Genomic DNA, 27,881 nt, shown 5'->3' on the forward strand with positions numbered 1-27,881 from the left:
GCCAAGGGCACAGAGCTGGGGAGCAGGAGTAGGAGAGTCAATGGGTCCAGGCGACCTGGCGTCTAGCCCTGAACTCTTCACCACACCAGGTCCCGTGATCCCATCCGCAGGTCAATCAAGGAACCTCTTCTACTTAATTCCTTCAACTCTGCATATGCCTCAGAGATCACACAGCTCTTTACGGTCTTTTCCTCCGATTTAAGCTTGACGAAGATAATGCTATGTCACACCTGTCTGTGGCTTTACAGTTTTCCAGGTGCTTCTGCATACAGTTTCTGGTTTGGTTTGACCTTGTAACCCCATGCCCTCCAACCCACATTAGGAGCAGCTGACACCCTTCCTGCCCACAACCTGCTCAAGGAAGCCATACCTGGCAGGACAGCAGCACCGTGCACCTGCTGCAGCGCTGAGCCAGCACGATGCTGCTCCCCAGGGAGAGCACCTCTGAACCTCCTGCTCTTCCTCACTGTCCTTCCATATGTGTTTGCCTTTGAACTTCCTCCCGTTCACCCTCTCAGGGTGCACAGACTGCAGCTGCTCTAGGGCAGAGCAAAATACAGGTTTACTATCTAAGCGTATCCAGCCCTCGATTCACTGTATTCATATTCTAGAATCTGTTCTCATTCTCCTCTCTTGGTCAAAGCAGCAGAGCAGAGTGGTTTAGAGGCTTTGAGGCCACAAGCCCTGGATTCAAGACCCAGCTTTGTTACTTATTAGCTATTATGATTTCAGGCGACTTATGTTGCTATAGTTCGGATATCTCATTGAGAAAATAGGGAGAATGACTGGAAGTATCTACTTTAACAGGATGTTATGAGGAGTAAATGAAATCCATAGAAAGTCCTTAATACAGTCCTAGCACAGACTCAGCATTCAAGAAATGCTGTCATTCTGATGGTGCCACTGTCATCACAGACGACTGCCACCCCTCCACTCCTCCTGACCTTGGGCTCCAAACGCAGGGTGCCCTTTAGGACAGTCTGAGGGCTAACAGTCACACTGCGTAGTATTCACACGCTTCACAGAAGCCAGCAGAACACTTGAGCATAGGCTAGACCCGTGGTCGGCAAACTGCGGCTTGCGAGCCACATGCGGCTCTTTGGCCCCTTGAGTGTGGCTCTTCCTAAGCCTTAGGAGTACCCTAATTAAGTTAATAACAATGTACCTACCTATATAGTTTAAGTTTGAAAAATTTGGCTCTCAAAAGAAATTTCAATCGTTGTACTGTTGATATTTGGCTCTGTTGACTAATGAGTTTGCCGACCACTGGGCTAGACCAAGACTCCAGAGTCACTGGGACATACGTGTATAGCTACCCTGGCTCAAAATGGGACCCAAAGGTTATTTCAGAACCAAGAACTATGAAGTGGGAGAAAATAAAATCTGCTTAGTATGCACAAAGTGGGATCCAACCTGCCTCTCTAGCTTTATCTTCTGTCTTAACCCATGCTCCAGTCACAACTGAATTCACTAATTGAATGATTTGACTTTTCGCGCTTTTCTGCCTTTGCATGTACTGTTGTTTATACCTGAACTACTCTTCGTTCTCTTCTCCAACAAGTGAATTTTTTTTTACCAGACTTTAATACTTTAAGGTCCAGCTCAAATGTCATCTCTACTCTGAAGATGGCCCCGTTCAGCTCTCTCCAACAGAACTATCCTTCCTTACTGTGTGCCCCCACAACATTTTGTACTTACTTCTTTTAGATCAGTTCACATAGTATCGTCATTTTTTTGTTTACATATCAGTATCTCTCACTGAGCCCTGAGATCCATAAAGACAATGGTATATCTTCTAACTACTGTGACCTTCTCAGCTTAGCAAGCAGAGTATGTAATATGATGCCCTTCTGGCCCAAGATAGACAGTTCAGATATGTTTGTGTAATGTATGAATGAATTTCTGGGCATGAGAAAATTATATAGCTAAAATCAACTTACTTATAACTACATGCAACTTTCTGCTATGTATATAATTAAAACTATGTTATCACCTTTCCTATCCTTTATCAAATTATCAAATGAATGTAAAAATACTCAACTCTTTCCATAATAAAAACTCATTAATTTTAGTTAAAAAAGTCTTCTAGTCTTTTCTATGTCTTCGACAACACGCTAAAGATATGATATGAAACAAATAAACTAAAACAAAACAAAACACCATGCTAACTCATATTGAGGCTGTGCAAAATGATGAAAATTATCTAAAAATGACAGAACGCAAAAAATAATTCTGCAATATACTCTAATAAAAACAACATGGTATGTAGAAAGCGCAAGAGTATTAAATGCACACATCCCTGAAACTGAAACCTGGCTCTACCACACATCAGTTGAGGGAATTTGAACAAGTAAATGAACATTTCTGAGCCATAATTTTTTTCTTGTAAAAATGTGCAACATTCTACTGAGAGCTCCCTAATATTACTGATCCTCAAGGACTGCAGAAAGTTGGGGTGTCAATGATCTAGAATGTGGGTGGTATCAACTAAAATAGCAGGTGAAAGAAGATAAGTGGGTTTGGGGAGAGAAAACGAGTCAGTTATGAACACAGTGAGTTACCTGCGGGAAATTCAGTTAGAGATGCCTGGCAATGTGTTGAATATTTAAGGAGTGTTCTAGGCTAAAGATACAGATTCAAGAGTATTGAGAGAATGGATGAGGTCACCCACGGAGAGAGAGTGTGCCAAATGAGAGGAACACAGGCCAAGGAATGAACCCCACGGAATATTAACATTTAAGAGAAAGGTGGAGAAAATGAAAGAGAAAGAGAAGGAATAGTCCAAGATATAAGGAGAATTAGGCCACGGAAGCAAAGAGCTGCAGGAATCATAGAGTAATAAATGCTCTCAAATACAGAGGTTCAGTGAGATACTAATAAGAACTGAAAAAATGTGTTAGATTTGGCAACTTGAAATCATAGAGGATCTTATCGTGGGAATGTCAGTAGAGAGGCGAGGTTGCAGAGCCAGGCTGCAAGGATGGAGGACTGGGAGGGAGATGGGCAGGTGGGGATGGTGAATAAAGGCTGCTCTTTAAAAGTTTCAATGGCATGAAAAGAGATTAGGTTAGTTAGGGATCTGAGGTCAAGAGAGGGTTCATTAGGATGGGAGAGATGTTGAGTATGTTTACAAGCTGAGGGGAAGGAACAAATATGAGAGGGAAAGATTGAAAGTGCAGAAAAGAGAGGGGACTGAGAGAGTGAAGTTCTAGAGACTGAGGTCAAAGGCACAGGGATTGATCTTGACGGCAGATGGGATACCTCATTCTCTGAAACTGAAGGAATCTCTTATTCAAACTTAATTCAATAGACCATACTTTGTTACTTCAACAAAGTGTCTGGAAGAGGAGTGCTTCCTCAGAGCTTGTATCAAAAATTCTGCTGGAATCAGAGTTGGCAAAAACTGTCATGTAATGGGGCAATCCTAATGTTACACGTGTCAAACAGGATTACATGTAAAGAATTTTAAAACGAATGTGAATTTGGAAACTGATAGCTCCTCCCTTCCCCCAACTGGTGGGCGGGGTATGACGTACCCTGCAGCCCAGAAATACCTGAGTGACTAACCAGGTACCTTATATGGACCATACATTGGACCACCAATCCACACCTGCCAAATACCCTAAGCCCTTGTCCTATATGGACAATGCAGTAAGCCACCAACCAGTGTGCGCCGAGTACACTAAGCCCCCCACCCCTTCCCATTCTGCCCCTCAAAAGGCGTGCCCACCCCTGCACGTGTTGCTGTTCTCCCCTTGCGAGACAGCCGGCAGGTGCTTCTCCTCTAATAAAGATTGTAGTCCTGGTTTTAGGCCTCCGTCTGATCTTTCAGAAACAATTAGTAAGACAAGCATTCCTTTGTACAATGACAATAGAGTCTTACTCTCCTCGACTAAAAAAGAACTTTAAAATATGGTTGATTTAAAATATTATCAGAACATTTCTCTTAGCAATATTTTTTCTAAGCTATCTTGTGGGAAGCTGCCTATTGTCTTCACTAGCAGAGAGGTGTGGACAAGAAACCTGGAAGGCTGGTGATCCTTGAAGCCCTTGCAAAGGTCAGGGCTGTGCACCCACTGTTAGTCCAGACAATGGTAGCTGAAGCAACTTCCCCATTTACTATTATGTAAATCCTCGCTGATGGGCTAGTCTGCCTGTTACTGGAAATTGCCTGCCTAAGGGCTATGGGTGTATTCCAAACCAATAAAAGGTTGCCTGAGCACCAGTGGAAGTCCTTCCCTTTGAGTTGGACTTGCCCGCCTAGCCCCCCAGTATTTCCAAATTATCTCTTGTCTCTTCTCTTTCATTTGTGTGCGGCTCCTCTTCCAGATCCTGAACTCTGAACCACGCGGGACGTGGGGGCAACAAACATTACACAATATCTATTCAGACAAGGGAAACAAAAGAAAAAAATATACAAGTGGGACTACATCAAACTAAAAAGTTTTTGCATAGCAAAGGAAACCATCAACAAAATGAAAAGACAACCTACTGAATGGAAGAAGATAGTCACCAATGATATATCTCATAAGGGATAATATCCAAATTTATAAAGAACTCATAAAACTCAACACAAAAAAACAAACAATCCAATTAAAAAGTGGGCAGAGGACTTGAACATACACTTCTCCAAAGAAGACATACAGAAGGCCAATAGCCATATGAAAAGATGCTCAAAGTCACGAATCATCAGAGAAATGCAAATTGAAACCACATGAGATAACACCTCACACCTGTCAGAATGGCTATCCTAAAGTTGGAATATGCAAATGGTTGTTATGTAACCACCGACCTGGTAACAACCAGATCTCGGATCAGCAGGAGGGAGGGGCAGCAGGTATAAGCTGGCAGTGGAGAGCTACAGGAGGGGGCAGGGCAGCAAGCTATGGGGGGTGGGGCAGGGTAGAGGGGGGCCAGGGGAGCTACAGGAGGGCAGCAGCAAGCTACTGGTGCATGGGCTACTAGTCATTAATAAATCAACAAACAACAAGCGTTGGCAAGAATGTGGAGAAAAGGGAACCCTCATGCATTTTTGGTGGGAATGCAGATTGGAGCAGCCACTATGGAAAACAGTAGAGAGGTTCCTCAAAAAATTAAAAATGGAATGACGTTAACAACTCAGCAATCCCCTTCTGGGTATATATCTGAGAAACCCAAAACACTGATTTGGAAGAATATATGTACTCCTGTCTTCATTGCAGCATTATTTACAATAGCCAAGACATAAAAGCAACCCAAGTGATGAGTGGATAAAAAAGCTGTGGTACATATATACAATGGAATATCAGTAGGCCATAAAGAAGAGTGAAATCTTACCATTTGTGGCAGCATGGATGGAACTAGAGAATATTATGCTAAGTGAAATAAGTCAGTCAGATAGAAACAAATACCATATGATTTCACTTATACCTGGAATCTAAAGAACAAAACAAACAAAATAAAAAGACTCATAGATACAGAGAAAAGACTCGATGGCTGCCAGAGGGGAGGAGGGTTGCAGGACTGGGTGAAAAAGGTGAGGGTATTAAGAATTACAAATTGGTAGTTACAAAATAGTCACAGCATAAGGAATACAGGCAATAATGTCATAATAACTGTGTATGGTACCAGGTGGGTACTGGAAATATTGGAGGGAACACTTTGGAAAGTTCCAACCACTATGCTATACACATGAAAACTAATCTATAATAATAAAAGCATAATATGCTAATTAGACGGGACATCCTTCCTGATGACCTTTCGGATGAAGCTGGGGCTGTGAGGGCCAAGGCAGAGGCAGCCACCGCTGCGGCGGGGGGCCAAGCCCCTTGCACGAATTTCATGCATCGGGCCTCTAGTACAAAATAATACTGAATGTAAACTATAATTAAAAAATAAAATTTAAAAAGTATTGTCAGAAGATGATCAATATCATTGTAGTCTTTAAACATCCTCCAACATTTAAATGATTATTATTAACTAACCCATTGAATAGGTCAGTTCTCAGAGTAAGGTTCCATAACTCACACCCTGCAGAAGCCATCAGAGACTAATTCCTAAAATTACCCATCAGTGGAATGTTAGGACTGAGGTGATTAGCTAATAACACACATCCTAGAATTCAAGCAACAGTTGTCTCATACACTGTAGCTCAGAACTTTGGAATCACAGCTTAGTACTTATACAAAGATAAGAAGCCCAGAAGTTCTTTTCTGGAGAAAATTATAGGTTTATCTGCAGGAACCCCTATAGCTCACACGGATGCAGAAATGTATTGAACTAAAAATCCAAGATGGGCAAACTCTCAACAGAGTGACAATACTGGTTTTTAAACAATTCAGAATATCTGCATTACAGGTTCCTTTTAAAGCTTATAATTTAGTACCAGCTTAAAGCCTAATTAAGACACTAATGTCTGAGTAATCATGTAGCCTTTGGTTATTCTGGATTCTCCAAGTTTAGTCTCTGTACCAAGTCAGAGCACCTGGACCGTATTATCATCACCAATGCACTTATCATTATTCAAAATGATGTTATTTCTTCACTTGTCTCCCAACAAAACTAAGTTCCAAGAGTGTATAGGACTTGTCTGGAACAGAGGCTGGGCATACAGAAAATGCTCAATAACAATTTATCAAATGAATGACTGAATGCTCAACTCTCCTTTATCCTCCACAATAACAAAATACTTGACTATCCATTCCCCTAACTTTCCACTTCCATCATTTTAGTTCAGACCCTCATTACTCCATGTTTGGTCTCTCTGCCCCAGTTCTCTTCCTGTCCGGTCCATCCTGCATACCCCTGCCACGCCCACCTCCCTAAAACACAGCTTTGTTCACATGTCCTTACTACCATTCAAAAACCTTCAGTAGCTCCCGACTGCTTATCAAGTAGACACCAAACTTCTTAGTCTAACACTGTAAGTCCTCTGTGATTTGGCTCCAGCTCTCCCTTCCCAGCGTTGTCTCCCATTGCTCCTGTCATTTCCCCACATTCCAATCAAATCATACGACTCAGCGTTTCCTTAATTGTCCTATGTCCTGTCTCAGCCTTTGTTCATACTGTTCTTTGTGCTGGAGTGTTGCAGTCTACCCCTCTTTCCTAAAATCCAAGGTGTAATTCAAATAGCACTCTTACTATGAAGTAAGTAAGGCCCGTTCTGGGGTCCCTCTGTCAAAAGTCGTATCACATTAAACACTCCCATGTTATAATCTAATTAATGGTAAAGAATTGACTTTATTAATCTCCCCCCCATAACAACCCAATGCCCCCAATGCCTCACATATAGGAAGTACTCAAGAAGTATTTGTTAAATAAATGGGTCATATTTTATTATGAGGCAACCCAAGCCACTATATTCCATGCCAGCTTCTCTCATTTCCTTTATAGTCAGTTATTATAGCTCATACAGCCAAGAAAAAAACAAAATACTTAGTACAGTTAGACACAACAGGACAACTTGTTTAATACACACGTGATACCAATAAATCAGGTATCAATTCAAGCACTAGATAGAGGCTGTTACCTAATGCCCTCTTATAAAGTCTCTTCGAGTTCTAAGGTTCTACAAGAGGCATGTTAAGACTGCTAACACTTAACAATAGTTACCTAGCCCTCTGAAAAATACCCCCAAAATATCAGGAAACCTATTTCCTGATCCACTTCCTGAGACCCTAAAGGAAACTAATTCTTTGGGAAAGGAAAATATATATTGGTAATTGTCTTTTTTCCTCCTAGAGTTCATTTTTGCAGATGGAAAATTTTTTCATTATAATGTTACCTTTTTTATTCAAAGCATTTAGAAAAGCACAGTGTTTTCATATGCATTGTTTCATAAGATTAATTAATTCACTCAACAAATAATGATTGAGCACTTACTATAGGGCAGACACTGCTCTGGCTGAAGAAAATATAAGAGGATGAATAGTTAATAAATAAATTAAATAATTATACATCAATGGAGAAAAATGAAGCAGTGTTCGGGCAATAGGCTGTTTCATCTTATTTTTTTAAAATATATTTTTACTAGAGGCCCAGTGCATGGGTTCGTGCACTGGTGGGGTCCCTCAGCCTGGCCTGTGCCCTCTCACAATCCAGGACCCCTTGGGGGATGTCAGACTGCCGGTTTCAGCCCAATCCCTGGCTTGTGGGGGGCAAGCCAAAACTGGCAGTCCAATATACCCCGAGGAATGTAGTGCATGAAGCACAGATGACCAGGGAGGAGCCCGAGCCCAGGCCTGGCACCACACTGCTCCCGCTCGTCCCGGCCCCTCTGCACCTGCGGACACCACTCCACTCAGTAGCACTGCCACGGAGGCGGGAGAGGCTGCGCCACTGCAGCTATGCTTGCCAGCCGTGAGCCTGGTGTCTGGCACCTGTCGGTCAGTTGAGCAGCACTCCCCCTGTGGGAGCACGCTGACCACCAAGGGGCAGCTCCTGCGTTGAGCGTCTGCCCCCAATGGTCAGTGTGCATCATAGCAACTGGTTGTTCAGTCGACCAGTTGCTTAGGCTTTTATATATATAGACTGATTTCAGAGAGGGAGAGAGATGGAAACATCAATGATGAGAGAGAATCATTGATGGGCTGCCTCCTACATGACCCCCACTGGGGATTGAGCCCTCAACCCAGGCATGTGCCCTTGACTGGAATGGAACCTGGGACCCTTCAGACTGCAGTCCGATGCTCTATCCACCAGCTAGGCCTAGGGTGTTTCATTTTAGATAAGGTAGTCAAGAAATGATCTTCACAACACCCTATACCAGTAAGTGAGAGATTAGCTAGTACCATAATCTTTATTTTCTAGGTTTGGGAACCTGAGATTCTGAATAGTTAAGTGACAAGCCCAAGATCACCTACAATTAGATCCACATCTAATGGGATCAGAAACAAGATTTCACAACTTTTGGTCTAATTTGCTAAGGCTATAATAGAGGACTCTGACTTGGGAATGTTTAATTAAATTCCTTTCCCTGGATAATGCTACTTGGAGGGTGGAAAAGAACCCCAAACATGAACATCACTCATCCATCACCCTGAGAATGACCTACCTTCCATCAGCTCACAGATATTTGCCTCAATTTGATTTGGTGAATAAAATAAGGAAAACACTATTTTATTTTCTTATATTGTTGCAAAAAATTTAACAAAATAAAACAAAGCTTTAATATGTGTTGTTTTTATTTAAAACAGAAAGCAGCATCTAGGTTTATCGTGGAAAAGTAGACAAGGCAACACCTCATTAGCAACACTTCAGATCACACCTAGTGAACGTAAACTCTCCTTTAACAGCCTGTCTCTGCTCGGCCTGTTAAAAGTGTGTGAAAAAAAGATTCCGCAAGGATTTTCTGCCAGAAGCTCATGGGACACACACACACACTCTCTCTCTCTCTATCTCTCCCCACCATCACTAGGGTTCTTCATGTGGGAAGCTGATGACTCTAACATTAGTGATGTAAGGAGAACAATGTGAGGAACAAGGTGCCCTGCCACACCTAACCTGAGTTAAACCTAAAACCCTACCAAAGACAGGGCTGAAGACCTTAGTGTAGTATAGAAACTCAGAAGGAAGAGAAGTCAGTTCCGGTGTAGGAGAATCAAGTTAGGCTGTAAGAAAAAGAGGCCTCAGGCCTGGACCTAGACGAATGGGTAGTGTTAAAAGGTAAAATGAGCCTGGCCCATGTGGCTCCGTGGTTGAGTGTCAGCCCGTGAACCAGGAGGTCACGGTTCAATTCCGGTCAGGGTTTCTGGCTTGATCCCCAGTAGGGGGCATGCAGGCGGCAGCCGATCAATGCTTCTCTCTCATCGATGTTTCTTTATTTCTATCCCTCTCCCTTTCTCTTTCTAAAATCAATAAAAATACATTTTTTAATTTTAAAAAAGGTGAAGTTAAAGTACAGAGTACTTTCCAAGAGGAGGAGATAGAAGCTAGAAAACAGGGGACACTAAGGAAACCACTTAGTATTTTGCTGCTGCTAAAACATATGTGATAGGCATGAATGTGAAACGTTATTAGAGAGATATAGACAGGTCCAACTACATCTTGCATATATTATAGATAAAAAAATTGAAGGCCAGAGAATTTGGCTCGCGAGCTGCAGTTTGCCGACCACTGGTAGGGGATTGGCACATGTGGGAGATAAGCTTCCTTTAAATGGCAGGACTCTGTGGAGAGGGTAAGTAAATTGCCTCCAGATTACATATCCAGCTGAACAGCGGTAGCGGTGTTGATACTGAGCCCATGTCTGTGGAATAACTTGTCTACGGCTGCTAGGCTACTCGAGCCCCTTCACTTGAGAAGATACAACACTGGAGCTAAAACGAATGTCATCCTTCCCCTCAGAAGCACTGCACTTCTTAGGACCGATCCTAAGAAGGGTCCATAAACCACAGGTATTATCAGGGATGTGAATGAAAAAGCAGGGTTTTTGTGTTTGTTTTTTTGTCTCTATATTTGCCTGTCTAGCTTCAGAACAGAGCCAGTTGAATCTGAGGACCAATTAATGAAAAATTAGAAACGTAGGGAACTAGAAATATGTTGTAATGAACTAAGAGTTAGGAGGTATGGGTTCTAGTCCTCGCTCTAAGACTAATGATGTTGGCTTTTATTTTTTCCTCTAAGTAGTATTTTTAATTGATTTTTAGAGACAGAGAGAAAGAGAGAGAGAGAGAGAAAAGAAGAAGAAGAAGAAGAAGAAGAAGAAGAAGAAGAAGAAGAAGGAGGAGGAGGAGGAGGAGGAGGAGGAGGAGGAGGAGGAGGAGGAGGAGGAGGAGGAGGAGAAAGAGGAGAAGGAGGAGAAGGAGGAAGGGAGGGAGGGAGGGAGGGAGGGAGGGAGGGAGGGAGGGAGGAAAAAAACAAAACATTGATCTGAGAGTGAAACATTGATCAGCTAACTCCTGCACGCCCCGTCGGGGATCGAGCCCGCAATCCAGGCATATACCCTGACTGGGAATTGATCCCACAATTAATCCCACAATGCTCAACCAACTAAGCTACACTGGCCAGGGCTGGTCAGTTGGCTTCTAACAAAGTACTTTACACCTCATTACATTTATAAAATGAGGAGGCTAAATGAGAGGATCTCTAAGACTACCATAATATAATTTTCTATGATTCTAGGTAGCCTTCAATTTGCAGGAAAAGGCAGATATGAAAAGTAGAAGGTAAAATGAGCTTTGGGAAACCACACTGCCCTATTTAAAGGCTCAGTCAATTCTATAATTTGGATTTCTGTTTATGGGACTTTTTTTAAGTTGAATTTATTGAGGTTAACAAAATTATATAGGTTCCAGGTGCACAATTCCACAACACAGCATCTGTACAATGTATTATGTGTTCACCACCCCAAGTCAAGTCTCCTTCATCACCATTTATCCCCACTTTACCCTCCTCCACCTCCCCATATCTCCACCCCCTAGGACTTTCTTATAAGAGGACATACCAAATTAAACAAAAAGAATACACAAATCAATGACCAGTTTTAAGAAATAGGAAAAGGGATAGGAGCCTACTCTGAAGGCTTTCTTTCAACTTATCCACAGACATTCTTGCTGCCTTAAGACAGTTATTAGAAATATATGTGGTCATTTATGATTCAACAAGTTATTATTAAGCATTGGAGAGTATTTTTTGTAGCGAACACAGAGACACACTTCAAGCAATACAGAAAAAGTCCTTGATTTGATTCTCTATAAAAGTGAAGGAAGAGAAATGCATTGAGAACTTACACTCATAAAACTTAAGATCCATATTATGAAAGAAGAGAAAACAAATAACAAAATTAAGACTTCAGCAGGCGTAACAAAATAGCAGAGAGAAAACAAAAAAAAAGGCATTCAGGAGAGTTCAAGTTCCTTGAAATACCGACTTGTTTTTGCTTGTACATATATAAAGAAACTCTGGAAGATACTACTAACAGTGGTTACCTGCTCAGGGAGACAGGAAGTGAGCAGAGAGAGTAAGGTGTTAAAAGGAGACTTTTTACTGAATACCTTTTGTAAGAATATCTTTTTACTGAATTTTTAACCATGTAAATATATTACCTATTTAAAAAATTAAATAAATAAAAATTTCAAGTGCTCCTCAAATTCCATTATTTACAGGAAACAGCTGTAAAACAAGAAAGACAAAGACATTAGATCAAGGTGCCAAGAGGCAAAGAAAATGTAGCATTGGGAGGTCTGAGGCAATCCAAAGAGAGGACGATCCAGGTTTTTTCAAGAACCAGCAGGGAAGTGAGTTGAACTGCAACGTGGACAATACTGTTGAGGACGCCAAGAAGCAGATGACAGCGCAAACCAGCACCAGCTGGTACAAGAGTATCCTGAAAATGTGATACACAAATTTTAAGGCTCTGTGTGCCTGGATAGTGTGAAATCCACAATGGGATGAAACCAGGACTTTACTAATAGAGAAGTAGCTTTCTTTCACCCTTAAAATAAAGAGGGAAGAAGATAAGAAACAAGTTTATATAAGAGTAACAAAAACTATTAATTAATTTGAAAAGATAAAGAAATCCACTTTCATCATTTAGCAAAGAAAAGAAATTCTATTTTGCAAGAATTATTTAAGGCAGTTCTGGAAAAACTATAGAACGGAATGTCCTCTTAAAGACATTTCTAACCTCAAGATTTTTTTATTTTGGTTTAATCCCCAGTGTGCTTCCTTGAAGGGGAGACCTTGCTAATTTGACGTAGTGAAAGGCCTAGTTAGTAAGAAGTAATGCCAGTGGAGATTTGCAAGTAAGCTTTAGCAAACTTATCTTTAATCAACTGAAAAATCCCTTACTTAAAAGTATAATTAAAACTTCTGAAGTGCTACTAATGTTCTTTCTTGTCATGTGTGTTACTTTGTTTGCTTTATAATAATCATTAAATTAGGTACTTACGAACTTTTCTGCATGGTGGCATAGTATGGTGGTATAGTTCACAATTATTTTTAAAGGATTTCAAAAATAACAACACAACAGTTAAAGCTATTCTTTCCATGAACTATTTACCCCTATGGTGAAACCAAAGGCTGAAGTCAGACTGTCTATCACGAAAGCCAATCCCTCGTGGAACATTATCAGTATCTGGCGTACCTAAGGAATGATACTGACCAGGGCCAGAAACCCACCCACTTTGGCTCCTCTCCCCCAGGCCAGGGCCGCTGAAGTCTGAGACATTAGATATTGTCTATAGGGCAGGAATCATGGGGAAGGCATGAAAAGGAACACTGGGGCTCTGACAGCAAATAGCTCCATATGTTTTTCATGTATTAATACAGGTTGAAAAAAGAAAATTTAATTTGTATATGAGTTAGAAAAATAAAGAGTTCAAATAAAAGTAAAGAGGTTTAAAGGCAAGGGTCCAAAGGGCTTCACCTGTCTGCTTATTGCTATGAGTACTTTCTGAAAAAGTTACACCAACTGGCCAAACTTATTTAAGTAGGCACAACCTGAATCCTGAAAGTTATCATTCATTTATAGTTCTAATAAGGACATGGATGCAAGTGTAGGAAAGAGGAAGGAAACATATTTCAAAACTTTACGACTAAAATATTTTTCTAAAAACAGTCGAAGTTTCTATGCTCCCTTATTCACTCACCCAGAAAGTAAGTTTGCCTCCTCTCTCATCCACGTACCCCTACTCGCAAAGGCCCATGTAAAAAAGTTAAACTTCAAAAAAGGGAAGAGTAAATGGGGAAATTGATGACAGTTTATGAAAACTGCTTAGGTCCAGAACTTGGTATCTGAAAAAAAATCCTTAAAAATTATGTCCAACTTCTCAGTTTCTGGATGAGAAAATTTAGGTCTATAGATGTGCAGTGACTCACTAAAGGGCATGAATTAGTTTTGAGAAGTTTGTTTCTTCACTTATTACTTTCTTTTCCCATAAATTACTTTGTAGCTTGAAAAATACATATACTAAAAATAGAAAAACAGAAATAATAAGCATGGTAAATTATGGTAGAGTCAGGATTTATTACGTCCAGTCTACTGTTCTTTATATTATGTTGTGTTCCTTACACTTTCTAAATTTCCCAGTGGAAGATATAAGCTACTGGTTCCACTTTTTCCTATTAGGTAGGACCATTTTGTGTAGAGAGAGTCTTAAATGCTTTTGCCATCCTGAACTAAAAGTGCTTCCATAAGTATAACTAAGTCCAGAGATCTTACCTCTGTCCCATAATTAAGCCAAAGAAACAGAAATTTCTTCTAAAATGGAAATACTAAAAAGAGATTTAATTAAAGGCAGTTTTGTTAATAAAGGCAGTTTAATTAAGCTTTATATTTATAAAAATATAATTACACAACCCCCCCCGAATCTGGAAAAACGATTGATTTAATTACTTAAATGACTTCTGTTAAAAGAGGGATCCCCTAAAATAGTATCCAACGTTAGTCCTCACTGTTCAATGGCTAATTGCTTGGCTGGTGGATTATCCGGGGGGCTCTGCTTCTCTACTTGTTGCCTTGTTTGTAAGTTAATCATGAGGAAGGAACCCAAGGTTTGGTCGATTATTTGTTAGGGAGTTTTGAAATTCGACCAAATGAAGATTGGTATTTCTTTCACCTATGCTCCTTACTAGCAGGAATAACAGGATAGACTCTAATGCAAGAATCAGTGCTCGCTCAACCCAGACAACTGTGTAACAAGGCCAAAGACCCAGAGTCGCCATAACCGGTTTGGCTCAGTGGATAGAGCGTCGGCCTGCGGACTGAAGGGTCCCAGGTTCGATTCCGGTCAAGGATATGTACCCTGGTTGTGGGCACATCCCCAGTAGGAGGTGTGCAGGAGGCAGCTGATCGATGTTTCTCTCTCATCGATGTTTCTAACTATCTCTCTCCCTTCCTCTCTCTAAAAAAAAAAATCAATAAAATATATTTTAAAAAAACACAAAAAAACAAAACAAAAAAACAAAGACCCAGAGTCTCTCCTCATTGACCCAGTTTGGCATCCTCTATTCTATTCCTGTGCCCAGTAGCGATGCTTCAATGTAAAAAATAGAGCTGGTAAGAGTACAAATCTATCATCTCCACTGTATTAACAGGCTCTGTTAATGTCACAATACCAACACCAACCGTATTTTTATTTATTTTTTGCTAATCCTCAGCTGAGAATATTTTTCCCATTGATTTTGAGAGAGAGTAGGAGGGAGGGAGGGAAGAAGGGAAAAGAAGAGAAGGAAAGAGAGAGAGAGAAAGAGAGAGAGAGAGAGAGAGAAACATTGATGTGAAAAAACACATTGATTAGTTGCCTCCTGCACGCGCCCGGCCATGGATCAAACCTGCAACCCAGGTCCATGCCCTTTACCGGGAATCGAACCTGAGACCCTTCAGTGCACACCAACGCTCTGACCATCGAGCAACACTGGCCAGGGCCATCTTTATATTTAAAGATAGAATTTTGAATGTGAGTGTGAGATTCTTTAGGGCTATACCATCTTTTACTATGTCATCTTTCCTGGACTCTATTAAATACTTCCATTCCATTTATGTCCTCTTCTTCTAATCTGGGCAGGAGCCAAAAAACATAAGTCTTATTAAGAGAGTTCAGAAGTGCCACAGCCCACAAATGACCCTTAGCAGCAATTAAACTGAAAAATAATCCCCATGAGCCAGAACTGCAACGAAAGGTTAACTACTTATCCAAACTTTGGCAAAGAGGCAGCTCTTTCTCCCGTTTGCCCCAAGCCTGCGAGGAAAGGGGAATCTGAAGCTGTCCCTCCACCTCCTGCCACTCACTTTCTGCGTCAAATAGTATGGGTCAAAGTCCTCCAGGGGAACAGCGACCAGGCCTTGTGGGATGTCCCCATAGATGAAAGGCAAACTCTTCCCGGCTTCCAGGTCACTGTTGGGCTTGGGCTTGCTGTCCTCATCGTCGTCCCGGTGGCTGCCATCTCCCTTTGGTGGTTTCTTAAGCTTGCTCTCGGCAATGCGCCTCTCGATGTTTGCCAGCGACTCGGGGGTGAAAGGCTTGAAACTATCAGGGCCTGGTGGTGCGAGCAGCCGCCCTGCCATCTTCTCATCCTGCAGCAGCTTCGTTAGTTATGCTGCGTCCAGGACAGGCCAGCTCTGGAAGGAAAAGCAACACAGACAGCATTAATCAATCACTGCTCGGAAAGGAGGCCAGACTAAACCGTCTCACTCAGCCTGTACTCACAACCTCTGCACCACATCGTTTCTTCCATGACATGGTTACTTTTCTCTTCAGAAAAATCTGTGGCATGAATGGATTAGGTCATGTCAGAACCACCCCTCAGGGAAATGATCAGCTAGAAGATCAAAAGATGGGAGTTTCCTGAATGCTGGTATTTATTATTCACTTAAGATGCAACTCGTTGTTAGGAACCACATACAACTACTGTACAAAAATAAATTCCAGCCCTGACTGGTTTGGCTCAGTGGATAGAGCGTCGGCCTATGGACTGAAGGGTCCTGGGTTCGATTCCGGTCAAGGGCATGTACCTTGGTTGCAGGCACATTCCCAGTGGGGGGTGTGCTGGAGGCAGCTGATCGATGTTTCTCTCTCATCGATGTTTCTGACTCTCTGTCCCTCTCCCTTCCTCTCTGTCAAAAATCAATAAAATATATTTTTTAAAAAAGTAAATAAATAAATTCCATATCCTCAAGGAACTTTTATTCTAAACTAATAAGGCACATTTATGTCATCCAGGCGTATGTGTTAGCTTTGGACAAGTCACCTTCCTTTTCTGGAACTCCATTTCCCAAAGAAATATTATAACTTCCAAGGACAACACAAGGGTAAATTGTCAGTCTTTCCAGCTTCTGAAAACACTAAACCTTTCAAAACTTTGGAGGCACAAAATATAGATAAAATAGCTTCCATCTGCGTTGGCTCTTCTGTTTCAAGGTATTTTTCAATTCACCAAGTTGTGTAAAATCCATCCAGTATAAAAGCTCAGAAGTACCTTCTTTGATGACCAAGCTCCTGCCAGGGACAAACGCAAAACACTTTCCTCTGTGGAGAGGGCAGACACTGCTCTCCGCACCCCCACACAGCAGCAAGGAAAAGCAGATGGGAGAGGCATTTTAGAGGACTTCCTGATGCAACAGCATTGCAGCCCTGCGGGGTGAATGACAGCAGGAAAGCCTGCGTGCAACCCGAGAGGGGTTCAAAGCAGGAAGGACGGGAAGAGAGAACAGAGTAACAAACCACAATTCCCTTCTGAAAAGAACAACTGAGGTAGTGCCAAAACACAGCCAATGACTTCTAAGCATGGTATTTGAAAGCAATTTCCATTTCCATTTACACAGGTTTATGTAAATCCATGCCTTGAGACAAAGGACTCCCTAATGTCAAAAGGGACACGGTGTTTGGTGACTGTCACAAAAGGACCCTGGCAGGTGAGTCTAACCATGAAAGCTTTAGGGTGTCACTGGCAGTTCATCGGTGCTCCTGGCGCTGCTCTTCCTGTAGTTCCGGGAGCCCCACAAAGACAATCTGAGATTTTTATTTTTAAAGCTAGAGGTTGTTCTTTCCCTCCCCCTTAGCCCTCAGGGTCCACTTTAAGGCACCACCCATAAAACTCCAGGCTCCTCGGGAGAACAGTAGTGGAGTTAACTCTAAATAGTTTGGGAGTGAAATACCCAGGGGCTCCTTTTATAAATACACCCGCAGAGATCCCAGCTTTCTCTAGTGGTGTGATCGCTATGCGCGTTGCAAAGGCAGTAAGTAGTGTCCACATGCAGGCTGGTCGGCTCACTCACAGCACAGGACTAATGAGGCCAGAACCACAAGTTAGCCCCACGCAGACCTGTCAGCTTCTCGCTGTGCAAAAGAACACGGTTCCACAGGCGGTATGGTCAAATAGGTCGTTTGCACATATGAAGCATGAAATTTTACAGCTTTGAGGGATTAGAGATCCAGTCCATTTCATTTTACAGGTTAGGAAACTTGGGGACCTAAGAGGCTGGACAACCTGCCCAAAGACACAGGGCCAGGATAAAAATCACAACCAAAGAGCTCTGACTCCTCAACTCACACTCCTGCTATTATGACAAATACCAGAGGCCTGGTGCACAAGATTTGTGCACTGGAGGTGGGGGAGGGGTCCCTCAGCCCGTTCTGCACGCTCTCATAGTCTGGGACCCCTCGGGTGATGTCTGCCTGCCAGCTTAGGCCCGATCCCGGGGGGATTGTGCCTAAGTCGAAAGGCAGACATCCCTCTCATAGTCCGGGGCTCTCGTAGTCCACGACCCCTCGCTCCTTACCACCCGCCTGCAGTGGAGGTGGAAGAGGCTCCTGCCACTGCTGCTGTGCTCGCCAGCTGTGAGCCTGGCTTTTGGCTGAGCGGCGCTCCCCCTGTGGGAGCACACTGACCAGCAGGGGGCAGCTTTTGCATTGAGTGTCTGCCCCCTCGTGGTCAGTGTGCATCATAGCGACTGGTCGTTCCTCAGTTCGGTCGATTTGCATATTAGCCTTTTATTATATAGGATCAGTTATCTATCCTCCTATCCTACTCTAACTCCCAGTACTTCACAACAGGAAGCATCTGAGTCATCGAGTAAGTTACATGCAAAGACCAATAGTTTCACTAATCCAAGACTTCATTTACAATGTTTTCCCCAACTTAGAATTCTTTCTTCATCCATTTCCTCCTATCTATCCCTGAATTACCTCCCATAAATCCCCACTCCTCTACAGAGCCTTCCCACCAGATCCAGCTTTTACTATTTTTCCCCTTGTGAACTCCTAAAGCTTTATCATGATCTTAGCTAACATTTATCATGTACTTACTATGTTTCAGGCATTGGTCCAAGCACCTTGCTTGTATTAGTTCATTTAATCTCCAGAACAATATATGAGGTAGATATTATTAAATTACATGCTAGAAAATGACATAGTCAGGACTCAAAACATCCTGCTCACATTTGTTTTGGCTTTTAATTATTGTTGAATTGCACCATGTAAATTCCCAGAGGTCATGGGTGGTATCTTAAACTTCTTTTGTATCCTTCCACAGAGAATTGGATTATGTCTGGAACCCAAAATTAGTCCAAATCCCTGGGACTCCATGGTTCCCATAGCCACACTCATTTTCAACTTTGAGTCTCCCTCAGTTCCTACTTAGAGGACAAATAATACTGCAAGGAAGTCACTGAAGATGCTGACAAACTCTTGTGACCTGATATACACACCTGGGTTCTTCACAGGTAAAGTTGTCCAAGGCTAAGTCCTCTGCCTTTGCTTCCAGATCCTATTTCCTCCTGACTTCCCCAAGACCACGTTCCTTCAATTACCCCTGCTCTCTATGACATTCTCAATCTTTCCTTTTCCTCTCCTACTTCTGTATCTTCTCCTTTAATCTTCACCCCCACCACCCACTCTCTCTTCGTTTGCCTTAAATGATCCTGGTTCTATCCACATCTGCAGTCTCCTCTTCCCCAACACCTTTTCCTTTTCTAAGGGCCAGCCTCCTGCAATCTCTCTGTTACACTTTCTTTCAGGGATCTCAACTACTCAAAATAATCTGTACGTGGGTGATTTTCAGATTCCTATCCAAAGAGCCCTGACTGTTCTTCTGAACCCCACAACTGCTGTCACCACTGGGCTTGACCGGTATTGGTCAGTGATTGAGCGTCAACCTATGAACCAGGAGGTCACGATTCAATTCCCGATCAGGGCACATGATCAGGTTGGGGACTTGACCTCTACGAGGTAGCTGATCAATGATTCTCTCTCATCATTGATGTTTCTATCTCTCTCTCCCACTCCCTTTCTCTCTGAAATAAATAAAAATATATAATCTAAAAACAAAAAAAAACTACACGTTTTTACTTCCCAAACTGATTCCTCCTCCGGGCCTTCTAAATTCTGTTATTGGGGCCATCGTTTTTCCAGGCACCTAAGTATGGAACCTCAGTCATGTTTTCCCTGTCGTCTTTGCTGTCCTTGTCCAACCCATTCACCAGCCTTACTAATTCTTCCTTCTGAGTTTCCATTTAAAATAGCATCACCCAATAAGTCAGTCAGAGAAAGACAAATACCACATGATTTCACCTATATATAGAATCCAAAGAACAAAATAAATAAATAAACAAAATTGAAGCAGACTCATAAACAGAGAACAGAGTGATGGTTGCCAAAGGGGAGTGGGTTAGAGAACTGGGTGAAAAAGGTGAGGGTTTAAGAAGTACAAATTGGTAGTTTATACTTCTTATGTAAGTATAGCATAGGGAATATATAGTCAGTAATATTGTAATAACTATGTATGGTGCCAGGTGGGTACTGGAAATATCAGGGGAACACTTCCGTAAAGTATATGATTTCCTAACCACTATGCTGTACACCTGAAACTAATACAAAATATTGAATGTAAACTGTAATTGAAAAAAAGACATTAAATAGTGAAAAACAAACCAAAAAAATAGCAGCACCCTAATTCAGGTCACATGCAACAGTCTCCCACTGTGGACCAATCTTCAGTCCATCCAGCACTTCTCCAAAGGTCTGTTTCCCTAAAAATATGCCTCCGTTATGTCATTCCCCTCCCCCTGAGCTATCAGAGTTATGGACTGAATCCATTTCACTGCCATTCAAGGCCTTTTACAGCCTCACTTCTCAAGCATTTTCTCCCACTGCTTCCCTGCAAGGACATCTACTCTGGTAACTGTTTTTGTTTTGGTTTTCTAGTTTGTTTTTCTAAGGTAGAACATAGCACAAGTGAACAGGTCTTAAATGTACAGACTGGTTATTTTGTGTGTGTGTGCGTGTGTGCGTGTGTGTGTGTGTGTGTGTGTAAATATATATATATGTAACAATTACTCAGATCAAGATATATATTTATTTCCAGCACTCCAGATGGCTCTCTTGTCAATAACCACCAATCCCATACTCTCCCAGCCATGGTTATCTGATATCCATCACCACAGATTAATTTGGCCTGTTCTTGAACTTCATATAAATGGAATATAAGTATACTCTTCAGGGTCTGGCTTCTTTCTTTCAACATTATTTCTGTGAAATGAATCTTTGTTGTACGTGTAGCATGATACATTTTTTTAATTACTGTGTAGTATTCTGCGTATGAATATAGATCAATTTAATTCTCCATTCTACCTGATAGACATTCTTTTGTTTGATTGTTTGTTTGTTCGCTCTAGAAATCTTTGCCAATCCTATGGTCATGAAGCTAATAGCCTATGTTTTCTTCTAGAAGCTTTATTGTTTTACTTTTCTTATTTAGATTTCAAGTCATTTAAAATTGATTTTGGTATATCCTGTGAGATAGAGGTCAAGGTGAATTCTTTTGCTATGTGGATATCCAACTGACTCTGCCTCACTTAATAAAAAGTCTGGTCACTGTTATTTCCATTGATTCCTAAATATACTTTCATTTCCTTGTTTTAAATCTCCTGAAGTCTCTCTTTGCTTCTTACCTAAATTCTATTCATCCATTAAAACCGGCTTAAACTCCTTCTGAGGAAATTGTCTTGCAAAAAGTAAAAATAAGCTTTTTAGAACTTAGACCATACAGTCCAACTATCCTTACTGTAATAAACTTATCAGTAAATTAAATAAGAGAAGCTATGTTGTCTAACTGCAAATCAGTGACAGATGCAGAGCTACAGTACGCAGTTCTTGGCCTCCAATAAAATGCTCTTTTCCCATACCACCGTCTCAGGTAATTCGCCCTGTCCATCATCCCACTACTACCTCAGCTTTCTTCTTCCTGCAGTGCTAAGGTGATGGACGAACAATGTAAGTGACTTTTAAACCTGAGAGTTCCAAAAGAGACTGAACTAGACTCAAAGTCGGGGCCACAGATGACCAAGGCTCTCTTCCTTTGGTCATCCAGGAAGACCAAGATTTTAAAATGCTAGCTGTAGCCTGGACACATAAAAATAAAGATGAATCTAAATTAAGGAGAAAAGACCGGAAGAGAGAAAGAAAACTGGCACTGAGTGAGCTTGTAACAGGGAAGAAGGAAGAAAGACATCTGGGTAGAATTGTTAAAGGAAACACTTCAGGCAAGGGCACACCAGAAAAAAATGTCAGGAGCAAGTAGTATTAAAATTTGTCTCAGACTTAAAAAAGAACAAATTGAATAACTCAATTTTTGATATCAAAAGTTACTACTAATACAGTAACCAAAGCAGTGTGGAACTGACATAAAGACAGATATATATAGACCAGAATAGATTAGGGAACCTAGAAAGAAACCCTCACATATATAGTCAAATGATTTTCAACAAGGGTGCCAAGACCATTCAATGGGGGGACGGGCAGTCTTTTCAATAAATGGTGCTGGGAAAACTGGTTACCGAAATGCAAAAGAACGAAGTTGGACTCTTACCTTATGCCATACAAAAATTAATTCAAAATGGGTAAAATATCTAAATGTAAAAGCTAAACTGTACAACTCTTAGAAAAATCATAGGGGAAAAGCTTCAAGACACTGAATTTGGCAACGACTTCTTGCATTTGGCACCAAAAGTGCAGCAACGAAAGAAAAATTAAAGAAAAATTTGGACTTCATAAAAATTAAAAACCTTTGTGCATAAAAGGACACTATCAAGAGAGTGAGAAAGGAACCCACAGAATGGGAGAAATATTTGCAACTCATAAGAGTTTAATACTCAGAATACATAAAGAATTCCTACAACCCAACAAAAAACAACAATCCACCTAAGCAATGAATAAAGAACTTGACTAGACATTTCTCCAAAGAAGATATACAAATGGCCAATAACCAAATGAAAAGGTGCTCAATGTGACTTATCATTGGGGAAATGCAAATCAAAACCACAATGAGATACCACTTCACACTCACTCGGATGGCTATTATAAAGCAAAACACACAAACAACAACAACAACAGAAAATAACAAGTGTTTGCAAGAATGTGAAGAAACTGAAAACCTCGTGCTGCTATGAAAAACAGTATGACATTTCCTCAAAAAATTAAACATAGAATTACCAGAAGATTAAGCAATTCCTCTTTTAGGTATATACCCAAAAGAATTGAAAGCAGGGACTCAACCAGATATTTGTACACCCACAGTCACAGCAGCATTATTCACAATAGCCAAAATGTGAAAACAACCCAGTGTCCGTGGACAGATGAATGGATAAACAAGATGTGCCACATACATACAATGGAATATTATTCGGCCTTGAAAAGGAAGGAAATTCTGACACATGCTACAGCATGGATGAACCTTGAAGACATTACACAAAGTGATTAAACTAGATACAAAAATTCAAATATTGGATAAATCCATTTATATGAGGTACCTATAGTCAAATGCCTAGAGACGAAAAGTAGAATAGTGGTTCCTGAAGGCTAGGGGAAGGGAGCATTGTTTAATGGGTAGGTTGTTTTCCATTTGATATGATGAAAATATTCTGGTAGTGGACAGTGGTGATGGCTGCACAATGTGAATGTGCTTAATACTACTGCACTGTACACTTAAAATAATTAAAATGATAAATTTTATATTATATATATTTTACCACAGTTTTCTTTAAAAGAGAGGAAAAAAAACACACCGAAGACATTTACTGTGCCCTTACTATATGCCAGAGACCGTACTGATAATAACTATAACTACCTGCCTTCAGGACCTTTAACGTCTTCTGGGGGTGGGAGACAAGTAAACAGGTGAGGGACAGTATGACAAATCCAATCAAGGAAAATAGACTTTTATAGACATACACAAGCAAGACACCTAATCTAGTTTGGAAAGATCATGGAAGGCTTCCTAGAGGAAGTGGCATTTTAGCCAAAGCCTGAAGGAGAATTTGTGGAGTGGGGATGGCAGAAAAATGGATGTTAGTAAGAAGAAGTAGCATATATGAGACACGACAGACAAGGGAGATCAAGCCACTTGGGTACTGCAAACAGTTCAGTATAAGTAGACTTGAGACAATTAACAAACAGGTAAGCAGGTGCCACATCAAGAAGGTAAAGTCATTAGCAGGGGAAGGAGTTTTTATTTTTATCCTGAAGGCAATAAGAAGACTTAAAGTTATATTCCAGAAAGATCACTCTGGCTATAGTATAGAGAATGAGGGGTTGGGGAGATGGGGTGGAGGAGAAGCAAGATCAGGGTGAAGAAATGATTTAGTTGAGAGAGAATGTTGGTTTGAACCTGGCAGCAGCATTAGGGATAATGTACCAAACAGTCTTGTCAACTAACTGAAGTGGGGGCGGGGGGTGGGGGGGGGGGGCGTAAAGTAGAACAAAAATCCAGAAAGAGGCCCAGATTTCTGTTATGGGCAAATGAAAGGAGGTAGTAAATTCATTGAGACAGGAAATAAAATATGATGTACAGCTCAGGTAAGGTGATGACTTCACTTTTGAACATACTAAGTCTGAGTTGCTTTGTTATATCCAAATAGAGACACTAAACAGGCAGTAGGTGTGTGGTTCTGAAGTTCAAGGAAAAGATTTAACAACTAAAAGAAGAGAAGAGAAGAAGTTTGATATAGAACTATAGCTAGACTCGGAGGACTGCCAGTCAGCTCTCTGCATGTTGATAAACAGCTCATTTGGAATTAGCCAGAGGAGCAGTTCTGCACTGGGAGGAAGGTGGGCGGCTCTTATCACAGAAGAGAGAAATGCAGCCAGATGGGTAAGTTTACACTGTCCCACTCCCTGGGCCCCTCCTTCCTCCAGTGACAACTACATACCAGGCTGCCAATTTTCTTCTTTGTCACTTACAGACTTCATTTTGGAAAATCATGTAACAGTTCTAGAAATGGAAATAAAAACAATTTTATCAAACCTTAATTTTATTCATTTGAAACAAAAATTGCAAACCTGGGTCTCTCTTAATAACATCAAAATCTGGCTCTCCCACCTACAAGTTCTTCTGGCTCAGCCTCACCCTGGTGAACGTCATTCTTCTCATTGGCTTTCTACTTCATGAGGCTCTCTGAAGTTTGTCCTTCCCAAGCTTCACACCCACCAAATTTTCCCAAAGCTGAGCTCTTTGTCTCTGATTTTATATACCTGATCTCTTCCTAATCCATTTGAGACACATAATCCTGGCTGATTTACATTATGTCTTCCTGCAGAAATGCTTTGAAGTGTCTGTTTATAGAATATTTTGAAAGATGCCTACTATGATTATAAATTAAAGATTAACCATAATAAAAAAAATCCATGAGAAAGAACTCTATCAGAAGATATTTGTGAAGTACCTTCATTTTTGAGTACTTGAATATTTTGACCTAAAAATGCTTTTAAATGAAGTTAAAACAATGATTATTATGATTTTATATAGATTGGAAAGTGTCTCTGAGCAAGTCCCAGCAGCCCCAAATGAAGATAGGTTTCCACCTTGTCTCTACAGCCATACACCTATCAAGCCTGCTCTGCTGTTCATCAACATATAGCCCAATCAAGATGTCATCAGACTTCCGCCATCCTGGCACTGCAAACTCACTACACGCCAAAACTTCCCTCTATTTTGTCACCTATCCCCCACCACCGATTCCCCCCAAATTTAACTGGCTTCCCACATTTCCTTTATTTCTTCCACAAAGCACAGGAGCCTTTTCCCTTTATAACCACACATTAAACTCCTTGTAGACTCTGGTTGTTGCTCCACATCTATTGTCATTCTCTTCACTAGTCTCCTGACTCAAAATAAAATACATTGCTTTTAATACTCACCCAAGGCTATGTGTTTACTGATTTTAGATAGAGGGGAAGTGAGAGAGGGAGGTGGGGGAGAGACAGGGGGAGAGAGAGAGGAGAGGAGAAACATTGATCAGTTGCTTCTTGTTCATGCCCCAACCAGAGAATCGAACCCAAAACTTAGGAACATGCCCTGACCAGGAATTGAACCTTTTAGTGTATGGGACTGTGCTCCAGCCAAGCTACCTGGCCAGGGTAAGTTACGCTACAATTTTTCTTGCTTTATAATTGAAAAAGATTTCATTTTTGTGATCTGTAGTTTTCTACTTCTCTTTGCTTCAATTCCAACATGCACATCAGATTTCACCCTCAATTTCCTGTAGGAATTATAATATTCACAGTAACATTGAGGCTCTCTTTATCACCTATTTGGTCCCCTCTCCTCCCATCCCCATTCAATGGTCTAAAGAGAAAGTACATTTTGTCTTATTTTCTACTAATTGTTTCCATGTTTTCCAGAGAACTAAACTGTTGGCATAATGTTTAACATCTAAAAAAAGACATTTCAATTAGTAGGTGCTCATACCTAGGAAGGAGGACTAAAATATTTAGGAAGCTATATTTTATCTCAAGTATCAAAGACTGGCTTCTAGGTACCACCCTAGAGCCTGGATGAGAAGTTCCCATTTTATACTTTCTCCCGTAAGCATTTAGTGGGCATAGTGGAAACAGCAAAAATCCCTCCATATGAAGGAATATGGTTGGAGTGGAGGAAGTAGCTGTACACAGTAAGAAAAATTAATTCCTAATTGTAACTGAAAAAAAAAGAAATCAACACATGCTATATTTAGATATAACATGTTCCTTCACAATTGGATATATAGTTAATCAGTTTAAGTTCACTGCTTCTGACCAAAAATCCAATGGTTTTTGGTTTTAAGCTCTGCCATTCTACTATATAATGACTATGAGACCTATTTAAATAACAAAGGAAGTACAGGGGTTAATAAAGTGTCTTAACATGTAGAAAGTGCACAGTAAAAATTAGCTCTTAACACCACCTGTATCACCAGTTTCATTTTTTTCCATTCCACTCAATCTACATAAAATAAATAAAAATCTAAAACAATTCCTACAAATCATTGCTTAAGTCCTACAAAACAAAAATGACATTATTGTAGAAATAAATTTTTATTGGGCAATTGGTGACACTAAACACTACAAATGTTCATTTTTCAATTGATACAAAAATCCAAGTGTAAAGGTAATTACGGGGTATCAATATATCAAGCCTAACGGTCGCTTAGGCTTTTATATATAGAGACTGTCAGACATATACAAAAGACAAATGCGGGCAAGTTATATATAATCTCTATTACATTATAGAATACTAGAGGCCCGGTGCACAAAAATTTGTGCACTGGTGGGGGGGGGGGTGAGGGGGGTCCCCCAGCCCGGCCTGTGCCCTCTCGCAGTCTGGGACCCCTCGGGAGATAACGACCTGCTGGCTTAGGCCTGCTCCCGGGTGGCAGAGGGCAGGCCCAATCCCTAGGTGCAGCCCCTGGTCAGGCTCAGAGCAGGGCCGATTGGTGAGTTGGGGCGCCGCCCCCTGTCATGCACAGAGCAGGGCGGATCGGGAGGTTGCGATGCCACCCTCAGTCACGCTCAGGGTAGGGCCGATTGGGGGGTTGGGGCACCGCCCCCTGTCACACTCAAGGCAGGGTCGATGGGGAGGTTGCGGCGCCACCCCCTGTCATGCACAGAGCAGGGCCGATCAGGGGGTTGGGGCGCTGCCCCCTGTCACTCACAGAGCAGGGCCAATCAGGGGGTTGGGGAGCTGCCCCCTGTCACGCACAGAGCAGGGCCCATCAGGGGGGTTGGGGCTCCGTACCCTGTCACACACAGAGCAGGGTCGATCAGGGGGTTGGGGCGCCTTCCCCTGTCACAAACAGAGTAGGGCGGATAGGGAGGTTGTGGCCCCGCCCCCTGTCACTCACAGAGCCGCAGGGCGATCAGGGGGTTTGGGCGCTGCCCCCTGTCACGCTGATCCCGGTGCTGGGAGCCTCGCTGCTCCACTGATCCCGGTGCTGGGAGGCATATTACCCTTTTACTATATAGGATAGAGGCCTGGTGCATGGGTAGGGGCTGGCTGGTTTGCCCTGAAGGGTGTCCTGGATCAGGGTGGGGGTCCCCACTGGGGTGCCTGGCCAGTCTGGGTGAGGGGCTGAGGGCTGTTTTCCAGCTGGCGAGTAACTGAAGCTCCCAGCCGCTCCTTGTTTTCTTTTTTTTTATTTTTATTTATTCCGA

The 27,881-nt window shown here is 41.6% G+C and overlaps 1 protein-coding gene across 6 annotated transcripts in view; it reads right to left on the reverse strand.

Annotated features, from left to right (window-relative positions):
* Positions 1-27,881, reverse strand: part of SCN8A (sodium voltage-gated channel alpha subunit 8) — a 186,280-nt gene that overhangs the window by 109,922 nt on the left and 48,477 nt on the right. For all 6 annotated transcript variants that reach the window (XM_070410201.1, XM_070410199.1, XM_070410197.1 and 3 more), the window contains exon 2: positions 15,710-16,039. In XM_070410201.1, coding sequence (XP_070266302.1) covers positions 15,710-15,985 — 276 coding nt within the window. In that variant the 5' untranslated portion in view covers positions 15,986-16,039. The remainder of the gene's footprint in view (positions 1-15,709; positions 16,040-27,881) is intronic.

Source organism: Myotis yumanensis, unplaced genomic scaffold (assembly GCF_028538775.1).
Source record: "Myotis yumanensis isolate MYYU_CA2020_CCGP unplaced genomic scaffold, mMyoYum1.0.hap1 SCAF_3, whole genome shotgun sequence".
Classification (NCBI taxonomy): domain Eukaryota; kingdom Metazoa; phylum Chordata; class Mammalia; order Chiroptera; family Vespertilionidae; genus Myotis; species Myotis yumanensis.